General features: G+C 47.6%; 1 protein-coding gene across 3 annotated transcripts in view; it reads right to left on the reverse strand.

Moving 5' to 3' along the window:
- Positions 1-13,916, reverse strand: part of VWA2 (von Willebrand factor A domain containing 2) — a 53,225-nt gene extending 39,309 nt beyond the window's left edge. Inside the window, exons 1-3 of one of the 3 annotated variants that reach the window (XM_031652049.1) lie at positions 13,470-13,916; positions 11,488-11,570; positions 1,615-1,676 (exon numbers count right to left, since the gene is read on the reverse strand). In XM_031652049.1, the coding sequence (XP_031507909.1) occupies positions 1,615-1,666 (52 nt within the window). In that variant the 5' untranslated portion in view covers positions 1,667-1,676; positions 11,488-11,570; positions 13,470-13,916. Of the gene's footprint in view, positions 1-1,614; positions 1,677-11,215; positions 12,847-13,469 lie in introns of those variants that run through there. The other 2 variants (XM_031652050.1, XM_031652048.1) reach the window with 2 other exon arrangements.
- Between the last annotated feature and the right edge of the window lie 501 nt (positions 13,917-14,417).

A 14,417-nucleotide genomic window follows, 5' to 3' on the forward strand; every position in this document is an offset into this window, starting at 1 on the left:
GGTGGCAGTGTTTGGGCGAGGGGGTGATCCAAGCAGACGGGCAACATAATTCAGAACCTTTTTGGTGGCGGGGAGCAAGGATGCAGGGCAGGACTGGAAGGAGAGTGGGCTGTTGTGCAAAGGGCACAGAGGGGACTCACGATGGCCAGGGGTAAGATGAGACAAAGCCTCTTAAGAGCAACAGAAAGTTGGCCGGGAGTGGTGGCTCACGCCTATAATCCTAGCACTTTGGGAGGCCGAGGCGGGTGGATCACGAGGTCAGGAGTTCAAGACCATCCTGGCTAACGCGGTGAAATCCTGTCTCTACTAAAAATACAAAAAAAATTAACCGGGCATGGTGGCAGGCGCCTGTAGTCCCAGCTACTCGGGAGGATGAGACAGGAGAATGGCATGAACCCAGGAGGCGGAGCTTGCAGTGAGCCGAAATCACACCACTGCACTCCAGCCTGGGCGACAGAGCCAGACTATCTCAAAAACAAACAAACAAACAAACAAAAAACAACAACAAAAAAAGCCACAGAAAGTCACTGAAAAGTTTTATTTGGGGGTGAAGAGGGGTCCAGACATGATCCGATTTGCATTTCGAAATGGCCGCTGTGAAGATATGGAATGAACCCAATCAATGATAGACTGGATAGAGAACATGCGGTACATATACATCATGGAATACTATGCAGCCATAAAAAGGAACGAGATCATGTCCTTTGCAGGGACATGGATGGGGCCAGAAGGCATTCTCCTCAGCAAACTGATGCAGGAACAGAAAACCAAACACTGCATGTTCTCACTCGTAAGTAAGAGCTGAGGGCCGGGCGCCGCAACTCACGCCTGTAATCCCAGCATGTTGGGAGGCCAAGGCAGCCAGATCACCTGAGGTCAGGAGTTCAAGACCAGCCTGACCAAGATAGTGAAACCCCGTCTCTACTAAAAATATAAAAATGTAACAATTAGCCGGGTGTGGTGGTGCGTGCCTCTAATCTCAGCTACCCAGGAGGCTGAGGCTGAGGCTGAGGCTGAAGCAGGAGAATCGCTTGAACCCGGGAGGCAGAAGTTGCAGTAAGCAGAGATCGCATCATTGCACTCCAGCCTGGGTGACAGAGCGAGATTCCATCTCAAATAAATAAATAAATAAATAAATAAAGTAAGTGGGAGCTGAACAATGAGAACACATGGACATGGGGAGGGAAACAACACACACTGGGGCCTGTTGAGGGGTGGGGTGGGGTGGGGTGGGGAAAGGGAGAACATCAGGATAAACAGCTAATATATGCTGGGCTCAATACCTAAGTGATGGGCTGAGAGGTGCGGCAAACCATCATGGCACACACCATAGCACACATTTACCTATGTAATGAACCTGCACATCCTGCACATATACCCTGGAACTTAAAAATAAAAAAAGAAATAGCCACAGGGGACCCAGGGAGACCAGCAGGAGGCTTCTGTAGTGATCCAAACATGAGATGACATGGCTTAGACTAGGGAGGTAGCCACGGAGGGGAGATGCAGGTGGATTCAAGAGACCTTTAGAATTGAAAATCAACAGGATGTGAAGCAAGAAACCCCTCCACCCGACACCTCAGTACTTCCCCACCACCAATAAACACAACTTACCTCTGGAAAACAGGAAAATACAGATGGTTTCCAGCAACAGGAAAGGGGGCATGTTGATATAACTACAGAGACGGGAAAAGAAGGAAAGAATCAGCAATTAGTTCTGTGAACGCCCCAAGTCACACCGCCAAACAAGATGCCAACTCAGCCTTTTCCAGGTCACAGATATGACCCCGGAGGCCCTCAGCACAATAACTACAGTGGCCTGGAAAAGTCCCCAATTCCCAAAAAGTCATGGAAGACTTTACTCCAATTACTTTCGTTTTAGACACCAATCTACTATCTTCCCCAGGATACCTCTCTCATCCACCCCCAAATGCACCCCACCCTCCACACGCCCTGGGAAGGTGTGCTCTCCTGCTCTCCCCGGAGTTAAGAGGCCCGGGGTGTTGGCTCTGCCTGGGTCCTGACTAGCCATGTGACTCTGGGCAAAGTCACTCCTTTCTCAGGGTCTCCATTTCTTGATGAGGAGTTAGAATTCAACAGGCTCAAGATCTGATTTTCAACGTCCTCATCTTCTGAAACCTAATGCGGTTAACAAACCTTTCCCTAGATAAGACAACATCTGAAGAAAGCCTGCACTATCTAAATTATCCACTAGTCATCACTAATCATCTAAATTATTTATGAATCATAATCTGGCTGAAGGAAGAAGAAATTTTTTATTTTTATTTTTTTATTTTGAGATCGAGTCTCACTCAGTAGCCCTAGCTGGAGTGCAGCAGCCCGATCTCGGCTCACTGCAAACTCCGCCTCTGGGACTTAATGTGATTTTTGTGCCTCAGGCTCCCGAGTAGCTGGGACTACAGGTACACCCTACCACACCTGGCCAAGAAAAATTATTTTTAAAGAAGTTTTACCACCCAGGCAGCAGCCACACCTGCCCCGTGGTGGCAGAGAGCCTACATGAACCCAGGGGCCCTAGTCCTCATCCTGGTGCCCTGTGACCTTGAGAGAGACTGTGGGTCCTCCCTTACAAAGTGAAGAGAAGGGCCCCGATGTGGCTAAGCTGTCTTAGAGTTTTAAAAGTCCCATTGGATCCCCGCCTCCATCGTGAACCTATGATGTGTGGACCTCAAGATACATCCAGCTCAGTTTTGTTTTTTTGACATACTTATTTGCATAAAGTTTACACACATGCCATGACTCCGAAGTTTTTAAAAAAATAAGATCTTTGGGCTGGGCGCGGCGGCCCATGCCTGTAATCTCAAAAAAATAAATAAATAAAAAATAAAATAAAATAAAAATAAACCCTTCGTGGTGGCTCACGCCTGTAATCCCAGCACTTTGGGAGGCCGAGGCAGGTGGATCACCTGAGTTCAGGAGTTCGCGACCAGCCAACTCCTGGTCAACACGGTGAAACGTCTCTACTGAAAATACAAAAAATAAGCCAGGCATGGTGGTGGGCACCTATAATCCCAGCTACTCAGGAGGCTGAGGCAGGAGAATCGCTTGAACCCGGGATGTGGACGTTGCAAGTCCCTAAATGGAGGTAGAGTATGTGTTCCTATTTTATATACTCTCATATGGGAGATAAGTGGTTAAGGAGGACTAGAAACCCAACCAGGCCTGCCGGGGTGCTGGACAGACACAGAGCATTCCTAAGGGAATGCCACCAGAGGAAAAAAATACAAATCTGTACAAAAATCTTTTTTTTTTTGAGATGGAGTCTCGCTCTGTTGCCCAGGCTGGAGTGCAGTGGCACTATCTCGGCTCACTGCAAGCTCCGCCTCCCGGGTTCACGCCATTCCCCCGCCTCAGCCTCCCAAGTAGCTGGGATTACAGGTGCCCACCACCGTGCCTGGCTAATTTTTGTATTTTTAGTAGAGACGGGGTTTCACCGTGTTAGCCAGGATGGTCTCAATCTCCTGACCTCGTGATCCGCCCGCCTCAGCCTCCCAAAGTGCTGGGATTACAGGTGTGAGCCATCATGCCCGGCCAAAAATCTTTATTTTCACACTTGAATCACATCCTCATTCCAACAGCTTTATTAGGCTTGGCCAACCCAGTATGTTACACACTCACTCAGATACTTGGAACATTACTGCAGAGCTCCTTAACCAATCGAGTCAGGGCGAAGTGGTCACTTTCCCCACAGCCAGACTCTGGATTTGTCTCCTGGGAGGACACCATGCCTGGCACAGGCTGAGGGGGCAGCTGCAGTGGAACCTTGCCTCCAGATTATGAACCAGTGTAAGCAGCACAATTCTCGTGGCTAATTTCACTTCAGATTGTCATGTTTATTGATGTGGAGCTTTCTGAATAGGGAGGTTGAGGCACTGCCAGGTGCTCAGTAAAACAAATATTTCTTGCAGCGCTCTAGATTGAGGGCAGCAGTCAATGGTAAAATAAATTTCAGTAGCATGTTCCTGACAGGTTATATAGCAGCCCTGGCTCAAGGATTTCTCCCCCTCCACGATTCCTAAGACTGTTTGCTAGTTGATTCTTTGTTTTGGGAATTTGATGGTTTTGATGAATTTGCTGTGATCCAGGGGTGTTCAAGTACTTCTCTGAGCATTGGCCTCTGGCTGGGATTGTGCTTCAACAGTCTTGAAATGAGGTCCCTGGGTCCCTCTGTTACAGTCAGGGAATGTGAATTCAGCTCGTGATACTCTTTTTTTTTTTTTTTTTGAGATGGAGTTTCTTTCGCTCTTGTTACCCAGGTGGGAGTGCAATGGCACGGTCTCGGCTCACTGCAACCTCTGCCTCCCAGGTTCAAGTGATTCTCCTGTCTCAGCCTTCTGAGTAGTTGGGATTACAGGCATACACCACCATGTCCAGCTAATTTTTGTATTTTTAGTAGAGACGGGGTTTCACTATGTTGATCAGGCTGGTCTCAAACTCCTGACCTCAGGTGATATGACCGCCTCGGCCTCCCAAAGTGCTGGGATTACAGGCATGAGCCACTGCGCCCGGCCCAACCCGTGATATTCTTTTGTAGGTCTCTTGGTATGTGTTTGCCTCAAAAGGAGGCTTTCCAACTAAAAATTCATAGCAAAGTACACCAAGGCTCCAGAGATCCACCTTCTCATCATGCATCTGACCTTCAATCATCTCGCTGGGGGCGGGGGAGGGAGTCCAGGGTGCCACAGAGCGTGGTCCTCCTGGGGGATGGAACATGTACTGACCACACAATATTCTCAGGCTGTATGGTTATTTCCATGATGCCACCAGATTCTACCTAATTCTAGAATATGCACCACTTGGAACAGTCTATAGAGCTCCTTGGATTTCAAAGCAGTCCTAAAATAAACTATTATAAAACAAATATCCCCGCCAGCCGAGTCTTCGTGCAGGGTCTTCCTGCTTCAAATAACTAAGAGGCTCAAGTCTTCCCCTGATTTAAGTGAAAATCAGACACCTAACATGGCAAGAGCCAGGATGTCAGGACCTCTCCAGACATGATCAAAGGGAGAAAGGTGGCGGGAAGGATGTTGGCCTGCAGCACACACTTCCTGCTAGCTTCCAGCCCTGCGCATGCCAGCAAGGAAGACTCATGATTTCCCTTTCCCCTAAGGACATGTTTTTTTTGTTTTGTTTTGTTTTTTCTCTTACTCCACACCACAGAGGCAGAGCAAGCCCCCACCTGCCACCTGTGAGTCACGCCGGGACGAGGCATTGAGGATGCGGTGAAGAGCTTCTCAATGCTGTCTCTAGTCCTTAGGTTCAGGATGATCTTCTTGAGTTACAGCTTCTGACCCTGGGCACTGGCAGGAGACTAAGGCTCAGGCCTGTTAATTATTTATACAACAAGGACTCTAGCAGCCACTTCCCCAGGCTGCTGTGAGGATAAGGTGGAAGGAGGTACAGAAGGTTCCTGCCACATAGGAAGGCACCCAGTAAACACAGGCCCCTTCCCTCCATGCTATGAGACCAACTTAAGCAGGTTGATCTCGATCCACTATGTGCCTCTGCTTGCCCAGCTGCATGTTTTTCCAAAGTCGCCCAAGTTTCTGCTCATTAAAATAGAATGTATGTTGGCAATCTACAAATGCACACAGGAGGTCAAATGCCTTCTGCTAGTTGTTTGGATCAATCAGACGGTGTTGACTCTGCAATCTCTGCGGCACCTCCCTCTCCTGTCCCCCTCAATACAACCCCTATCGTCACACAGCCCATGCTGAAACTGCCTGGTGATACGTTTGTCTTGACTGCCAGGTGGCAAATGCCCAAGACTACAGACTGCATCTAGTCTCTGCTGGAGCTCCAGAGACCTACATATCTGGTCCTTGCTTGCTAGATAAACAAAACACCAGAATACCTCCTGCAGGAGGGCTAGAGGGGCACTTCCAGGGCATCGTTGCACTCACTGTGTTCACTGCATTCTTTTTTATACCAAGATTAATGAAATGAATGCTATTGCAATGCTGGTGAAGTATTGTTTGCACTCTATTCCCACCCAGTCATCTCTAATAGGCAGCTCATTCCCCTCTCATATCGAAATTTTCCTACGATACTAATTTGACCTCCAAAATACAGCCCTATACCTGGAAAGCTTTTTTTGTTTTTTTTTTTTAAAGGGTGAATTCCACAGTAAAAATCAACAGCTACTACCATGTAATGAGCATTTCTTGTGTGCCTGCCACCAGGCTCCGCCCTTCGTGTCTTCTCTCCTAATCCTCACAGCCAGCCAGGGAGGGTATATTATCCCCATTTCACAGGCGAGAAAGCTGAGACACAGAGAAGTGAAGTGTTCTGCCCCAGCTTACACAGCTAATCAGTGGATCAGATTCCATTCTGGCCTCCTAGCATCACCTTCACGGTTCTGGGGAAAACTGCCACAGAATGTTCAACAAGGGAGAGGTGCTGGGGCTGCCGGTAAGAGGGGACACTCTGGCAGAAGTCCAGGCTCCAGAAAACAGGCTATGAACTAAGGGCAGTTCAGAAGCACAGAAGCACAGTTTTAAAAATCTGTCACCCTGAATCCTGCACATTGGCAATTCCGTCCCGTCCCCCCACCCACTCCCCCTCCCGCTGGCTAATACCTGCCAGCAGCTCCCACACTCCATCCGGCACAAGATGAGATTTGCCAGGGCCCTCTGGCTTCCTACAAAGAAGTTGGGAGTGATCCACAAGCCAGGGGCTGGAACAGACCACCCATTCTCAGGTCCACATCGCCAAGCTTTTCCATTACACCTCGCTCATCACCTTGTTCCCTTCTGTTCCATTACTCATGCTAATCCCACACGTTATTTCTGGCTTCTGGAGTTCTCATCCATGGATGTAGATGCTCCCCATGCCCCCTATCTCCTCATCAGAGTGTGGCCTTCGGATCCTGGTTCCACGCAGCACTAGCTGCACTTGGGACAGCAGGCATGTGAAGTCTGCTGCAGGATGCCACAAAAATTTCCATTGTGCATTACCCAGGAATTACATTTCCCATGACACAGGAAGAAATAAAAGCCAAAACAAAGCTACTTTTTTAAAAAAAAGAAGAGCTGGATTGGGGATAGCTGAAGGCAGTTTTGCAGGATAACGTCTGCCTTCTCTACCGTCGGAAATGAAATGAGTGTAAGGAAAAAGAGGAAACCATTTCTACCTCCTTACAAAATGCAATTCCAGTCCCAAATGGATTAGCCCTCAGCAGCCTCCTCCGAATCAGCAGGATGGAAATCGGAGCCCTTTACAAGAACAGCATACACCTGAACGGGAAGGCTAAAATCAGAGGTAAAAATCTCCGGTGGGGAAGTCTTCGCTGTAAGTCATCTTGTAACCTTTGGCAAAACATTTGGCTCGGGCCCAGAGTGTCAGCAGATGTGGAGGACACATTTCTACTTTAACATGGCAGAGAGCATTTTAAAGGCTGCTTGAGGAAAGTCATGCTCCCCCTAAAAGTATTCAAGTTTCAGAACCCAGTGGCCTGACAACCAAAAGTCAGCAGCAAGGAATGAACTACATGCCATTTCCCTGGAAATGCGAAGTCCCTGGAGGGTGAGGGAGAAAAGCCGGGAAGATAGGCACAGATCACAAGCCCTCCCACTCTCTGCATCTGCAGAGACATTTTTAGCCAGAAGAGAATTCATGTTTGTTTTAACGGATGATATCTGAAAATGCTTTAAATTGTACACAATCCGAATTCACTGTGTGAGACACGGATTAGCCCTGAGGTGTGAGAACACACACAGGACCCAAAGTTGAGAGACAGGATTCCAACCTAGCTCTGCTCCTAGCAGCTGGGTGACTGTAAGCAACAACCTCCCCCTGCCTTAGTTCCTCATCTGCCAAATAGGGAGAATCTCAGTTTCATAAACTCCCCCACTGTTGGTTGTAAAGATTCAGTGAGACAGGGTAGAAAAGTCTCTGCTAAATAGTAAAACGCTTTCTAAATGAATGATGTTAGAAGTTTATCATTACCTTTAATATATTCATTTCATTTAACAACACTCATAACCTGTAGGGTAGATATTACCATTTCCATTTTTACAGATGAGGAAATGGTCTTGGAGAAGATGAGACCCAAGGCCACAGAGCGAGAAAACCCCAAGCTTAGAGTCCAGCCCAGGGCTTCTCAGCTATGACCACAGGCACGCGGTACACAGATGCACTGGTACACAGAGGCACGTGGTACACAGAGACATGCGGTACACAGAGGTACCAGAATGCAGAGGCACACGGTACACAGATGCACTGGTACACATAGGCACCGGTACGCAGAGGCACCGCGGTATGCAGAGGAACGTGGTACACAGAGGAATGTGGTACACAGAGGCATCGGCACGCAGATGGACCTGGTACTAGGAGGCATGCGGTATGCAGATGCACTGGAAAGAGCAACCATCTGATGTCAGGACACCTGAGCACGAGCCTCCTGGGTAAATTTCTTCACTTCAGTCTCTCAATTTCCTTCTCTGTAACATGGAGGTAACACCATCCATCCTATTTCCCTGGAAAGGTTGTCGCCAGGATCCCATGAAACCACAATGTGAAGGCTCCCAGGTAAAGGGCAAAGTTTCCTAATTTGAGAGCGGGGAAATCCAGTTCAAGAGAAGAGACTCATGACCAGGAAAGGAAGGGGAGGACTGAGGGTAGTAATCACATTCAAGGAAAGTCAGCAGGTAATGTCGTGGGTGAAAGAGGAAAAGTAAGCAGTCCAGAGCTATTTAGAAGATGAAATGGCACAGAAAGGAAGGGACTTCAAATGTATTCAGCTCTCCCAGTGTGCTCCCTTGGGGTTATACAGACACACTTTGCAGGGAATGCACATGCACAGTCACCAAGAGACTTCCAATAGCTTCCTCGATGATGGGAGGTGGGGATTTGTTTGATTTTAAAATAGCCTTATTGGATAAAATTTAAAATGAGCAATTCTGTTGCAGCCCTCCCAATTAAACTAGGTTTTCATTTACTGATACGTTAACTCAAAAGTTTGAGGCTAGAAGAGAGGTTGTTCTAAAACAACCTCGTAGTGTTGCTGACCCTCCCCTTGCTATAATTATATCAAATTTCATTTATCCAGTAAAAATTATTAAGCACCTGCCCTGTGCTCAATACCCTTCCAGGTACTGAGAATGCAAGGACAATGCTTTGTAAGATGCACACATGTCAGGGGAGTTATTATCAAAAGGCATTCTCACCAGGAGCTTATCTCTGATGCCATCACTGCCAAATAACAATTCTGTTGTTTATGATGCTCATTAAAAAGCCGGGAGGGGAAATATCAATGTATATTACTGAGCAAAAGACACCAATCTGAGAAGGTTACATACTACATGATTCCAGTCATAGGACATTCTGGAAAAGGTAAAACTATTGAGACAGTAGAAAGATCAGTGATTACCATGGATTGCAGGGAGGGCAGGATGCACAGAGGATATTTTAGGGTAGTGAAACTACGCTGTTTGATACTATAATGGTGGATTTATGTCATTTTACATTTGTCCAAATGTAAAATGTACAACAGGACAAAGCCCAGTGCAAACTGCGAACTTTGGGTCATAATGATGTGCCAATGTTGGTTCATCAGTTGGAACAAATGTACCATTGCAGTGGGGGATGCTGATAATAGGGGAGGCTGTGCATGGGTGGGGACAGGAGGTATATGGGAAATCAGTACCTTCTGCTCAACTGTGCTTTGAACCTAACACTCTAAAACTGGGTCTCGGTTTTCTCATCCGTAAAAACATGGGCTTCTGACTATGATTCATCCCAGGGGCTTGTGCCTATTGAAGAGAGGGGAAACAGTGGCTGTAATCTCTGGATGGTAGACCAAAAACCAATTTAAAGAAAATACACTGATGGTTTTCAGCCAGACAGAGATGATGAGGCAAGCAATCCTCTTCTCCAACCTGGGATTTGCCTGGGGACCTAATCTGAGAAATTCTTATACTACTAGGAGACGGCCCTGGGCTGGATTTCTACAAAAGAAGAGTAAGGCCTGAGGAGCTCTGTACCCCCATCAGTCACAAGAGAGGATGGCTTTAGTCTGCTGAAAGCCAGCAGCATTTACAAATTCATGCCTGTGGCTTTTGCCAACTCTAGTGGTACCTTTCTGACCTCTTCCCTTCTCTTTCCTGACTCTTCAATAAATCGACATTTCTTAATATAGTGTCACCTTGAAAGCAAAAGAGACCTTGAATTTTTGGGACTCAATCTATAAAACACTTAGAGGTTCTGGGATTTTACTTAAAGCAGCTTATAATTTGAGAAATGCACATATTCTAATTATTGCAATCTCTAAGACATCAAACGCATAGTATGGTGTCCCCATCGCAAGGCCCCTCTCAGCTGGAACCCCTGATTCCACAATCACAAGCGGCAAGGTGCCCTCCTCCCTTCTCTTCTGTCTGGTGCCCCCAGCAAGTTTTCAAGGTGCAGTTCTGAGACTCTCCCATTCACCGTACTAGCAGGTGGCAAAGGGCCCAAGGTGGGAAGGATGTGTGGGAAAGGTCGGCTTAGCTACAGAAAGTTTTGTTAGCCTTATTGGAAGGGAAGGAGACACGCAGGAAGCAGGGCTGAGCCAGGTGGGGGAAGCCACCAGAACAACAAACCCCTGGACTTCCCATTGCCCAAGCACGAGGACTGTCTCAGGGCAGCCGGCCCCTCTCAGGTTCTGCTTGCGGACACTTCGCTGGGGGCACTCGTTTTGCCTGGGAAAACTGCCCCAAGTCCCCTCAACACCTGTACATGTCCTGTAATGGGGTATGGGGTGGAGGTGAGCATGTCACCAAATACTTTCTTCAAAGGGCGAGTCCCTTTCCGCGGCCGCCAGGGAAGGAGGCCCCGCGACTGTGCCAGGCGGGCAGCTTGGGTTTAATACATGCCCTTCTCCACCCCTGTACCCAGAGCCGCTACCCCCTTACCTGCTGACCGCACCCCTCCCAAAACCCCACCAGCTCGCCCGGGTCGGACCGCGAGTGGCTAGGAGGCCGGCGCGCGCCAGGTGCGCTCTTCCCCCGACGCCGCCGTCCCGGGAAGGCCGCACTCAGGTGCGCTCAGACAATGCGAACAAAGCCCGCACTCTCGGCGGGGCCGCCCAGCCCGGGTACTCTGGGTAGGGGTGACCGGGCAGAGGGGGCCCCAGTCCGGGGAGCGCGAATCAGTCATCGGCAGCCCGCGCTGGTGGGTACCCGGGCGCCAGAGGCAACTTGAAGCTGGGACTCACCGGGAGGAGCGTGGCGACCAGCGCTAGGTGCCCGGGCAGCTCTGCTCACAGGCGCGGGCGCGGCTCGGGCCAGGGGGCGCTACGGCACCACAGGAGAGGCGCCTGGGGCGCGGCTGCCACGTGGGACACCTGTTTGTCTCTCCTGGGAGAGGGCGGCGCGACCCGACCCGACCCGGCTGAGGTCGGAGGCACTACCGCCAGGGAGGTGCATCGAGCCCCTAGCGTTTTTTAACGCTGAATCGGCCAAGGTCTGCAAATAAACAAGTACTTACTTCTTCGCGGGTCACCCAGCCTCTGAGCGGTGCAGCAGCCAACACTGTGCCATCAGCTGACTCCTCTGCGGGCTTTATAGCTCCTTGAAAAAATGTTGACTTTGGCATCTCTTCTATTTGTCGTGGCAATTGCCTTTAATTACCTGTCCCTCCTATTATTGTAGTTGGGTAATAAGCGGACCTTTTGGCCATCATCCTTAAGTTTGGAAGGTTTTGATTTAAAAAAAGAAAAAAAACAAAAAAACAAAGCACAATGCCCAGCATGATGCTTTATATAAAGTAAGCTCTCAATGAACGTTGACTATGACTGCACAATCTATAATTTCCACACTTCATTTAAAAACTGTCAGTGCATGCCTGTTCATTGCATATAAAAACAAGAAAAAACAGTAAGCAAACTGATAAATCACTCATTTTCCACCACCCAGAGATAATCACTGTTAACATTATGGTGTATGTTCTTCTAATGTCATTCTATCTATGCAAAAATTTATGTATTTTTAGTTCATTCGATACAAAATGTACATTACTCAGATTTTCCACTTCCTTTTTTTGAATGTCTATGTTTTGAGCCACTACATAATGTTTTAACATACTTAACCTGCTATTGTTGAATATTAAACTTTCCATTTTAATACAATTAGATGTATTTGTGCTTTTGTCCAATTACTTCCTTGGAATAAACTACAAAAAGGTTAATTTCTAGGATACAGGTTTTATACAATTTAAGACTTTTGATGCATATTATCAAATCGTCCTCAAGGAAGGTTGACCTGCTTTCTCTTTTCCATGCTCCTTCCTGTGATTCTTGTAAATGTCAATTTGATAGGAAAATAATTTGTTTTACATCTTTCCTGTCTGTAGTTCTCAGTTAATTTCCAAGCCTCCCGACATTGACAGCTTCTAGTGAAAGTGGCCCATGGTGACTTTAATGTTGCAAACCTCACTGAAGGAGGCTGGGGGAGGGACTCATTTATTCCCGTAATTCATTTATCCCAGTAACATTTACTGAGCGCCCAAAAATGAAAACAGGGCCACACCAGAGCAGCAGACATAATGTACCACCAGCATGCCATCCCCACAGGGGACAGCAGTTGGTGTTGAGGTCTAACTGCTGGGGAGGGATAGTCTCTGCCTCTACATCAGCAACGCCCCAGAGAAATACTGCGCAAGCCACATGTGTAATTTTCAATGTTCTAGTGGCCACATTTAAAAAGAAAAGAAAGTGAAAAGAAACAGACAAGCAGGATTTCAGTATTAACCTAAAGATCCAGAATATTATCTCAACATGTAATCAATAAAGATGTTTATACTGTCTTCAAAGTCCATTTGTTTGTTTTTGAGACACATTTTCACTGTTGCCCGGGCTGGAGTGCAATGGCATGATCTTGGCTCATTGAAACCTCCTCCTCCCAGGTTCAAGTGGTTCTCCTGCCTCAGCCCCCTTAGTAGCTGGGATTACAGGCACCCGCCACCATGCCTGGCTAACTTTTGTATTTTTAATAGAGACGGGGTTTTGTCATGTTGGCCAGGCTGGTCTCGAACTCCTGACCTCATGTAATCAACCCGCCTCAGCCTCCCAAAATGCTGGGATCACAGGCATGAGCCACCACGCCTGGCCAATCCTGTTGTATTCTATACTGACAAGCACATCTCAATTTGAAGTGGTTGCATTTTTAAGTGCTCAGTAGTCACATGGGGTGAGTGGCCTGTGCTGCTCCAGAGATGTCCAACAAAGACAAACCCCAGGTCCTCAAGAAAGTGGAAATTCTACCTATGACAACCCTTTCCCCGCACCCCTTATGCTGTTTAACAGTTACCAGCATACTTTGACCTAATCAGGTTTACCTTGGAGAAGCCACATTTCAACCCTGGTTGTTCCTGAAGTATTTGGCATGTCTTTAATTTGGGGGTGGGGGTAGTATTTCACATTTTCATTCCGTGATTATGAAGAACTGAAAGTGTAACTACAGTGAAGATACCTGTTGCTTCAGACTTCACATCAATGTATAATCGGTCTGTCCGGGATGTGCACGCCGACAGGAGGGAAGACAGGTGGCACAGGCCCTGGTGAGTGATGAGTGGGTGACCAGCAGGTGTGGAGGCTTTTTATGCAGAAAGCTGGGTAACTACTTTTGTCATCCATGACATCCCTTCCTTTGTGAAGATTTACAAGGATTTAAAAAACAAAGTTATTATGAATTACCATCATCGTAAGGGGCATGTAAGCTTCTTGCTTCCCAGGAGCTTACCTTACTCATCTTTGCAGCCCAATGCTTGGTAACTTGCACACAGTAAATGCCCTCAGAAATAAATAAAAATCCCATGTCTTCCACTGACTGAAAGGACCCCCTCTTGTCCAAGGGGACCCCAGAGAAATATTTTTGAGACTTAGTCTCGCTCTATTGCCCAGGCTGGAGTGCAGTGGCTGGATCTCGGCTCACTGCAACCTCTGCCTCCCAGGTTCAAGCAATTCTCATTAATCAGTCTCCCAAGTAGCTGGGATTACAGGTGCCCACCACCAGGCCCGGCTAATTTTTGTACTTTTAGTAAAGATGGGGTTTCACCATGTTGGCCAGGCTGGTCTCGAACTCTTGACCTTAAATGATCTGGATAAATCTTAAAAGCAGAGTTCCCAGATATGACTGGAAGAGAGGTGGGACACAGCTTGTTATATCCGCTCCTTCACTATCAGCCATTAGGTTTTTTTCTTTTTCTTTTTTTTTTTTTTTTTGAGAAAGGGTCTTGCTCTGTTGCCTAGCCTGGAGTACAGTGGTGTGATCTTGGCTCACTGCAGCCAAGAGCTGCCTTGACCTCCTGGGCTCAATTAATCCTCCCGCCTCAGCCTCCCTAGTTAGAACTACAGGTACATGCCACCATACCAGGTTTTTCGTTTGTTTGTTTTGTAGAGATGAGATTTCCTTGTGTAA

The sequence above is a fragment of the Papio anubis genome, chromosome 11 (genome assembly GCF_008728515.1).
Source record: "Papio anubis isolate 15944 chromosome 11, Panubis1.0, whole genome shotgun sequence".
Taxonomy (NCBI): domain Eukaryota; kingdom Metazoa; phylum Chordata; class Mammalia; order Primates; family Cercopithecidae; genus Papio; species Papio anubis.